This window comes from Lissotriton helveticus, chromosome 2_1 (genome assembly GCF_964261635.1).
Source record: "Lissotriton helveticus chromosome 2_1, aLisHel1.1, whole genome shotgun sequence".
Lineage (NCBI taxonomy): Eukaryota > Metazoa > Chordata > Amphibia > Caudata > Salamandridae > Lissotriton > Lissotriton helveticus.
The window spans coordinates 515,824,812-515,834,536 of NC_136059.1; the positions used below are offsets into that span (position 1 = coordinate 515,824,812).

The 9,725-nt window shown below is 40.6% G+C and overlaps 1 protein-coding gene across 1 annotated transcript in view; it reads right to left on the reverse strand.

The window, feature by feature from the left end:
• CENPK (centromere protein K) overlaps positions 1-9,721 on the reverse strand; it is a 471,484-nt gene extending 461,763 nt beyond the window's left edge. Inside the window, exon 1 of the mRNA XM_078675154.1 lies at positions 9,567-9,721. Coding sequence (XP_078531280.1) covers positions 9,567-9,569 — 3 coding nt within the window. The 5' untranslated portion in view covers positions 9,570-9,721. The remainder of the gene's footprint in view (positions 1-9,566) is intronic.
• Between the last annotated feature and the right edge of the window lie 4 nt (positions 9,722-9,725).

Sequence of the window (9,725 nt, forward strand, 5' to 3'; positions counted from 1 at the left end):
TTTTCTCCTGTGCCCAAGTAGAGTGAGTTGCAATAATCCACTCGGGACATTACCAGGGCACCCATCACAGTTTTTTTTAACGTTGGCGGGATGTATGGTAGGACTTTTCTAAGAACCTTGATGGTATAGAAGCAGGTGGAAGTTACCTGGTTAATTTGCGCCTTACAGGAGAGATCTTTATCCAACAGGAAGCCAAGATTCCTAACCTTGTCTGCAGGACTAGGGCAGGAACCCGCCTCAGGAGGCCACCAGAGGTCGCTCCAGACGGACGGTTTCTGACCGAACTCAATTATCTCGGCCTTATCCGTGTTTAATTTTAGGAAATTACAGCTCATCCAATTTTTTACACCGAGAAGGCATTTCTTAAAACGCTCTGCTGTGGCTTCGATTGACTGGGATACTGACACTACAATTTGAGTGTCGTCGGCGTACGACACTAATTGTAGGCCGTGAGATTGGATTAGGGCAGCTAAAGGAGTGACATATAAGTTAAACAAAGTGGGCGATAGCGCCGAGCCCTGAGGGACCCCTCCTGGGAGGGAGAATTCGTCAGATTGAAAACCTTCCCAGTGCACTTGTTGAATTCGGGAGTCCAAAAAAGATGTTAAAAGGGTCAGAGCGGTGGCGGCAAAGCATAGGGTTCTTAATCTGTTTAACAAGACCGAGTGGTTCACGGTGTCGAACGCCGCTGTTAGATCTAATAAAATCAAGGCCGTTCTACCACCCTCGTCCATTGTCCTTCGTATGTTTTCAGTTGCCATGATCAGGGCAGACTCTGTTGAGTGGGAGGAACGAAATCCATGTTGTGAAGGGTCTAAGAGCTTATTATGGTCAACATATCTCATCATTTCTTGGTTCATGGCTTTCTCCAGAATCTTGGCTGGTAGGGGCAGGCAGGATATTGGCCGGTAGTGCTTAAGTTCAGTAGGGTCCAACGTGTCCTTCTTAAGGATGGGCCGAATACAAGCTTTCTTCCAGCTACTGGGGAAATCACCTGAGATGATAATCTTGTTTAACAGGGGAGTCAGGACAGCTGCCACCGTCTTTGGAATCATATGCAGTACATGCGGCGGGCAGGGATCTAATGGGGATCCTGATTTCATCTGTGTGATTAGGTCCATCACCTGCGTCTCCTCTAACAGAGGGAAACAGGAGTAGCTGGAACCAGTCAGAGTGGCAGTCTCATTGTTTTCAATAAGTGAGTCTACTGCAGAAGAGCTAATATCATCGTAAACTGCCTGAACCTTCTGTTGGAAGAAGGTAGCGATATTTGTCACAAAGTTCTGGTTGGGACTAAAGACAGTATCGCGGGGGCTCTTTGTCAGAGGAGTGACGGTTTTAAATAATTCTCTGGCGGTGTTGGAAGATACTTGAATTTTATTTGTAAAATAGGCTGATTTAGCCTGTACTATTGCTGTCTTATATTCATGCAGGGCTTTGGTGTATTCTAGTTTGTTTTGCGAACTGTTATCCGAACGCCACAACCGCTCCAGTCGCCGGCATTTCAGTTTTGTTGAACTGACTGGAGTAAAAAATTAGGGAATATAACTTATGTCGTTTTTTAGACAACTATTTTTATATTGTTAGCATATTGTAATGATTTTAAATAATTGAACAATAAAAGCTTTTTTTTCACTCCGACTCTCTTTACTCTCCTTAAGATCAACTCCAGCAGTTTGCCTTCATCCCTGGTCCTACTATTCTCCTCCAAATCTTGTGACACATCACCTTCATCCATGATCCTGTTATTTTCTTCCCTTCCTTGTTTACCAATACCTGTTTCTCCCGACACATTGCAAATCATTCTCAACACGTTCTTCTTTGCCACGCCCCCTTTTGGCAAGAGAAGTACGACTCATATGACAAACACTGCCATTTTCTAATATAACAAATACTGCCATTTTGTTAGTTCCACTGTATTTTTCATAACTCTTCTTAGCCTTAATGAACTACTGAATTTGCTTTCACCTTTAGCCACTTTTTTACCCGATTTCACGCGAACCCATTGATCTCCTTTTATATGTTCTTCCTTTACTCTATGTTTAGCACCACAATACTTATTAGTCTTTTCTTGTGAGTCCAAAATGCACTTCCTCATATCCTTAGCCTCCCAATTCAATTTCTTACTCCTACTCATCCACCTGGGATTCACATTGGAATAAGGCAACCTGCCTCTCATCAAACCAAACAGACTGTCTCCAGCCCTTTCATGGTGTCATTCGGTATGCCAATAAAATTCTTTTGCGCTTGTAATCCCAGTTCTTCTGTCTTTTGCACGCGATCTGAATTATCCCTTTAATCACTCTATTCTCTCTTTACACTACAGAATGACCCCTAGGATGATACAAAGCCTTAAATTTCTGTTCTATGCCAGCTAACTTTACAAAAGAAGTTCTCATTTCCTCCAATCTGAACTGCACTCAACTGTCCATCAAAATTGACTCTGGAAATCCTTCCCTAAGAAAAACTTCCACCCAAAATGTCATTACTACACTTGTATTCATCTCATCAACCACTGCTGACTCAATCCACCTGGAGAACAAATCCACAAGAACTACTATGTACTTACATGTGTCATCACACCATGTAATAGGACCCATTATATCCAAAGTTATTTCATCTCACTGCGTTTTACGACATCCCAATGAGGACATTGGGGGATTCAATGTTTTCTGAGACGTGTCCGCCGTTTCATAATCAACACATTCTTGTACAAATCTCTCTATTTCTAAATCCGCTTTAGGCCACCAATTAAGCCTTTTTATACTCCTTTTTGTACGTGTAATGACAGAATGTCCTTCATACCCAATGGATATAATCCTCCGCCTGATGCCACAGGGAGGAATAACTTTTTCGCCTCTACACATAAACATGTCATCCACACTTAACTCTTCTCTCACCTCCCGTAAGGCTTTCGATTCCTCCTTCACCTTACTTTTTCCTGAAATGCCCCATTCATTCACAATTTTATCCTCAAAACTTCATCCCTACTGTATGCATCCATCCACTCCTCTTTTTGTATACTACTGCCATTTCCTTCAGTAAAGATCCCTGCATCACACCCCTCATTCCAGTGATCCTGGATCAATTCTTTTAGGGTTATTGACATTCTACTTAAAAAATCAGCAGTAACATTTTTACCTCCAGGTACATATTGTACATCATACATGAAATCTTGAAGTCTTGTGGATAACTTAGCAATTATTGCTGAATCCCAGGACATTACTTCAGTGGTCAACAATTTGGTGAGGGGTTTGTGATCAGACCTTATAGTGAATTGTAGTCCCGAAATGAACTTACGAAAATGCTCTAAAGCCCACCCACATGCTAAGGTTTCTCTCTTTATCACAGAGTACTTCCCCATGGGACATGGAAAACGAGATGCAAACGCAATTACGCATTCTTTACTCTGTTCGTTCTTCTGAGTCAATACACTACCTAACCCTTTTGTCACTATTAATGCAAGTGGAAAAGCGTCTGCTTTAGGGTCAAAACCCTACAAGATTAGAGCCTTGCCAATTTCTCGCTTGTTTTCTTGAAACCACTTTTGAAAACTGTCATTCCACTCACACTAAGTCTTATTCTTCAATAAAAGTCTCATTTCATGTGTCTTGAGTGAAAAATGTTCTACGAATTTTGAACAGAATTTGGCTAATCCTAAAAAAGATCTCAGCTCCTCCTTGGATTTCGGGGTCCGTTCATCACTAATTTCATGACCTAAATATGTGACCTTCCCCTGTGCAAATCTCCACTTACTGCCCTCTGCTGATAATCCTTTTTCTTCCAGAATGCATAATACTTTCCTCAATACCTCATCATGATGTATTTTGCCCATACCCATCACTAAAATGTCATCCTGGAAGAAATATGTCCCAACAACTGTCCCATCAGCCTCTGAAATACGGCTGCGGCCAATACTAACCCAAACGGCTAGCGTCTGAATTGATAACTGCCGAACGGTGTACAGACGGTAGTGAGATGTCTCCTGCTGTGAAACAATACCACCTGGTGGTACGCTGCAGACAAGTCTAACGTAGAAAACCATTTAGCTCTTCTAGTCTATACCCAACACAAATGTTTACTAGTACCGTCTTCTGCAATGTTCAGTACAACTCTTTTCGCTGTTTGTGACTAACCCTCTTCGCTGTCCTCCTCTTCACTCTCTCTCTCACACACTACTTTAGTGGTACTTTTTCCCTTCTGTTTTCTTTTACATACCCTAACATAATGACCTATTATACCACATTGTAAACATTTAGCAGATTTAGCTGGACACTCTCAAACCTAGCTCAATGTGATGCATTATCGCACCTGAAACACAGAATATTAAAGTTCTTATCTTGTTCTACATGGTCGGCTTTCTTTGGTCTCTATATCACCCACCAGTCTGTACGATTTTCTGTTTTCCCTCCAATACTTTATTTATCGCATCTCCCACTTTCTGTTCTGCCTTAACAATCGCTTCAATGTCTTTGAGTTTAGCCTCGCCTTCCACCCACAACCTCTCCTGTATGGACTTGTTCTTAGCATACATTCTAATTTGATTGCGAACAAGTTAACCATGCAAGTTTCCAAATCTACATGAGATCGCCAGTTTTTAAAAAACAAAACAGTCTTCAATGCGGTCATGCTTCTCCTGTTTTCTTTGAAAGAACGCATGGCGAGTGACTGCAATGCATACAATGGGTGAAAAAGATTGATCCAGATCCTGGATTGTACTCTTAAAAACATCTGTATCACCCCCACTTAAGAGAAAATCCTAACTTAGGACAAAAACCTAATTTAGGACAAAATCCTAACTTAAGACAAAATCCTAACTTAGGACATATCCTAATTTAAGTCAAAATACTAATTTAGGACAAAATCCTAATTTAAGACAAAATCCTAATTTAAGACAAAATCATAATTTAAGACAAAATCATAATTTAAGACAAAATCCTAACTTAAGACAAAATCCTAATTTAGGACAAAATCCTAACTTAAGACAAAATCCTAACTTAAGACTACTAAATTCCTTCTGTGAATACCAAAAGTAGTAAGTTTAGGATTTTGTCATAAATTAGTTCTGTGAATCGGCCCCACCATGTTCGGTCACTTTTCCAGTACAGTGAGCTGCTGTGACTACTTGAATAAATAATGATTTAGGTATATTTTATAAATGCATTACAGAATATTATTACTATTTTGCCTGAACATATCCGACTTGCTTTGAATTCACAATGGACATAGAGCGCATCTTTTAGCTTAGGTAAGAAGGTTCTCATGAGAATTTTCCTCCATGTAACAAAGTCTTGAAACAATGTTTTACACTATATCGACGAGAATGTTTAATGTGGGAATCGGGAAAGAAGCATCGGAAGTTGACAGTACCATCGGATAAGCGGTTTCCGTTGGGCAAAAGGAGCTAATGCCTAACAATTCTCGATACGTTATTGTGTGGTTTTATATTAATGAGTGTTCCTAGCTAGTTAGAGTAGAGAAGTGCGAAATCAGATAGAAAGAAGATCTGACCTCAGGGCTTGACAAATCCACTCACCGGCTCGCATTTGCGAGGTAGAATTAATGAGGACGAGCTATTTTTAGGTCCTACGCGCCCTTTGTGTTGAGTAGGAAGACAAACTAACTTTTGTCCTCTGTCTTTGAAAACTGAGCAAATGTGACAAGATAACAAGATTTGAAGGCATTTTTATTGCTCACAAAGCGAATGAGCAATAAAGATGCCTTTAAATCTTGTTGTTCTCTTGTAACATTTGCTCCGCTTTCAGAGACAGAGGTCAAGTAGGTTGCAGTTAGGTCGAGGAGATTTTTCAAGGTACTAGACCTGTAGGACTCGTACAATTTTTCGGATTTTTCGATCCCTGGACCTAGATCCAACGGGTGCATGTTTCAGATTCCGAGCCAGATTACGCATGATATCAGATCGACTAAGACGATCCTCGCATTGCGTACAAGTTTTATCTGTTTGCCGCACTTACTACTTCGAACCTTGGCAACAGAACAATTTTGAGTCAAAACCTTCCGCTTCTCCAACCTCTCCTCAACCTGATGTTGTGAGGTTCTTTTGATATCCATACAAGATTGACTCTGGGCACCCGAGATTTTAAACATGAATGCTAGGATGGGCAAAAGCGCTTCTGGAGTATTTCGCTTTGCATCTAAGCTAGGTAGTCGCCGCATACCAGACATGTTAAATATCTATAGGCATAGATGTGTAGCCATTGCCCTATATGGTTCTGGTATATGGGGCTATTGTAATCACAGGGAACTGCAAGTCACTGAGAACCGGTTCCTTAAAGGACTCCTTTGTCTACCCTCCTCGGCATCTAATGAACTGTGCCATAGCGAGGTGGGTAGGAACCATCTTACAGACCTAATGGGAATGAGACCTTTAATGGTCTGGAGGTCAATTTGGGTTAAAGATGAGACTGATTTTACCAGGCGGATTATTTTAGATTGTCTCCATCTGGACAACGCCCGTATGATTCCCTGGTTAAACTATGTTTCATCCTCCTTTAGTGGAATCTTTAACCTGGACATTGTTAATGACCCCCTTAGTGCTGTTACTGTCCCAAAAAAGGAACTCAAAAATATCTTTATAGGGACCAAATCTAATTCACGCAGGGCCAAATGCAGCCTCATGTCAACTCATGTATTTTATTATTCTAATATGTTGGAAGACAAGGGCATGCCTATGTACCTTAAAACTATTACCCAGCAATCACACCAGTTTGTTCTCACGAGGTTGAGACTTGGCATTGTTCATAATTTAGTGGCTTTTCCAGTGATGAAAACTCATAGCCAATCTCCCTGCCCCTGTCATGGCCTAACTAGGCAAAGCACTTACACTTTATGCTTATTTGCCCTCTCTATATGCACCTTCGTCGTCATTATCTCAGACCTGTTTTTAAGAAATATACTGTGTATACTACAGCCCAAGCACTGAAATTGTTATTTGCACTTGATTCCCTGGATATCTGCTTTTTTACTGCTACTTTTTTACTTAAAGCTGTTTCGCATAGGAAAAGCCTGGTGTTTTAACCCTTTAATCCCATTACTGATGAGCTGTTTTTTCCTTTTCAACTGAAATGTTTGTAGCTTGTGTTTTATATTGTAAGCTTTTGTGATTGTTTTTAATAATCTAATAAAGCTTTGAAATTTGAATTTGACTCTGGGATTCAATTGAGATTTTCCGCTGTTCCCTATCCGTGAATATCATTCTGTAGACTTGTTGACAAAGAATAGACCCGCGATAAAACAAAGGATGTGCTCAGAGCATAAAACCTCCATCGCTCTACATCAGTAGTGCCCTTCATAACTTATCCATCTCGCGGCTTAAATTTAACAAGGGTCTTACAAATATTATTTGATCAGTCCTGATGATGGTCTCAAGGATTTGCTCATAGGAGACCGAAACGTCGACCTCTACCCTTATCCTCTGGAAATTATTAACATTATACTTTGGATAGGTGTATACAGTCTTACAGAGAAGCTAACTAAAACTGATTGTACCCTTCCTGTATTTCTGTTTATATATTTGTATTTTAACCCCTGCCTATTATTTTTTGATAAAATTCAATATTTTGCATATACACCTTTCTGTAGTCTTTTGTTGCTTGTTGTTAAATGTTTTATGTATGTATGTATGATGAGTTCAATTTTCATTGAAGATATATGATTAACTGAACTAAACTCCTTTAGGACCATTCAATTGTCCTACTCTATCAACATTGTCAAACATTAGAATTCTTTTTCAAATTAAACTCCCTTGGAGGCATTTTCTACCCTCTTTTCAAAATAGCACTTAATTTGCAGTGCACTGTGTGCTAACCTCAAACCTGAGAGGGTAGTCCGCGCTCATTAGTGGCAGGATGTTTTTAACTATATTATCCTGCCAGCCCCCAGGAAGGCATCACTGGTGCTCAGGCTGGCATGCCCGAAAATAACATGCTCGGGGTCCTGTATTAAAAACTGCTGCCAATTAGATCAAGACAATCTAGAGAAGAGCTGCCTGTGCCTCTTTGTTCCCTCCGACTCGGCTTTAAACTCCAGCTGAATCACCAAGACATGTCGCACCTCAATGTGAAAAAAAAGATCGCTGGTGGAGCATTCAGCCATCAGACCCACTCCCAGGCAGTGGTGGGATGGACAGCAGTAGTCAGGTGAGTCAAGCACTCTGACTAGGGTTGTCACATTCAATAAATAAATAAGAGAAGTTTATTTGTTTTATCAAGTCTGCTAATGACTGGACATAATACTAAATAGAATTGGAAACAAAATCAGATGTATTAATTTGTAACTTTTCATTTCTGTGTTTGGTTACTCTAAGTAAAAGTCATGGATCAACGCTAGAACACATTTAAAGTTCTTTCTATTTGCATTACTTCTTTGTAGTATGTTCAGTTAAAGGCTGCAAATATTTACCAGCTTTATGTGATTTCGCTTACTTTTTTACATGCCGGAATAACATATCTGCCCTGTGTTCATTTGATTTCGGAAGTATGTGCTTACCTGTATTAGGCCGCAATAAAGAGCAATGGCATGGGGATGTGAAAGGTTTTATGATAATGTCTCTACTTTCATATCTTCTGTGCAGACAAATCATTTTGTATCAGTAGCTTAATCTTCTATTTCAAGGGTTTGAAGCAGTTTCAAGGTATGTTAGGGTTTCTCGTTGATAAAGTGTCTGATATTTTATATGTATCTCTTTCCATGCACTTCATTGCTTCGTTTTACTCGAGAGAACATGTCCCCCCAAGTGTCACACATTTGGAAGTTCACTGACAACACTAAAAGCCCTTCCATATCTGGTGTTTTTAGTAGTGTTAAGATCTTCTTAGTTTCTTGTTAGTCAGTTGGGTGTAATCTCTGGTATTTATATGGTTCGCTGGTCTTTAGTGCTTGATTTTGCTTGCCCGAAAGTGTCACTCATAGTAGTTGAATGTCACTCATAATTCCACTGAAATTATGAAAATGTCACACATAAGCAATCAGAAACCTTGGCAGCTCTGCGGATATTCCCTTGGGACGAAATCTGTAAATTGGGTGTTTAGATTTAAATACCGTTCTTGACCAATCCTCAGGATCCCACAGTCCACACTCATAAGTGTGCAAGTTGTTTATTGCAGTTGCACCGCAACAAGGATTGACACAGCAACATCCAATCACAACAACATAACCATGACACTTAACCTACTACATTACATGTTCCCTAATTCAAATCAGAACTCTACATTGTACACTATTGGAGTTTCCATTTAAAAGAACCACTACACATCCAATAGCTTACCCACTACTACAACCCTAATACAGTAATACCAATGCAATAAATACTACAGCAATCCTACTGGCACTGTTTTGGTGTTACATATGCAGTGATGTGCACAGTGCGGTGTCACTAGTGACGATGTGCTCTGCTGCTAAACGGCGGGTACTTCCCTTAACCGTGATGAGCCAAACTGACGCACTTTTACCGTGCCGATTTACTGGCAGTGGGGCGTAGTCTCGCTGGCAGTGCTGCGGTTTTATCGGTTCACTAATATGCAGAGCTGACGAGATCTCATACATACCATGATGGCACCTCCTGACCCGTCGTGGTCGCCTAGCGACGATTACAGCTTGTTCTCCCAACCACTGATCCCAACCTTTCCACAATCCGCCCTTCCCCGGTAGCCCCGTTTCTGTTCGGGCGAAAACAGCGCGTGAACGCCTGATTGGTTGGACCGTGT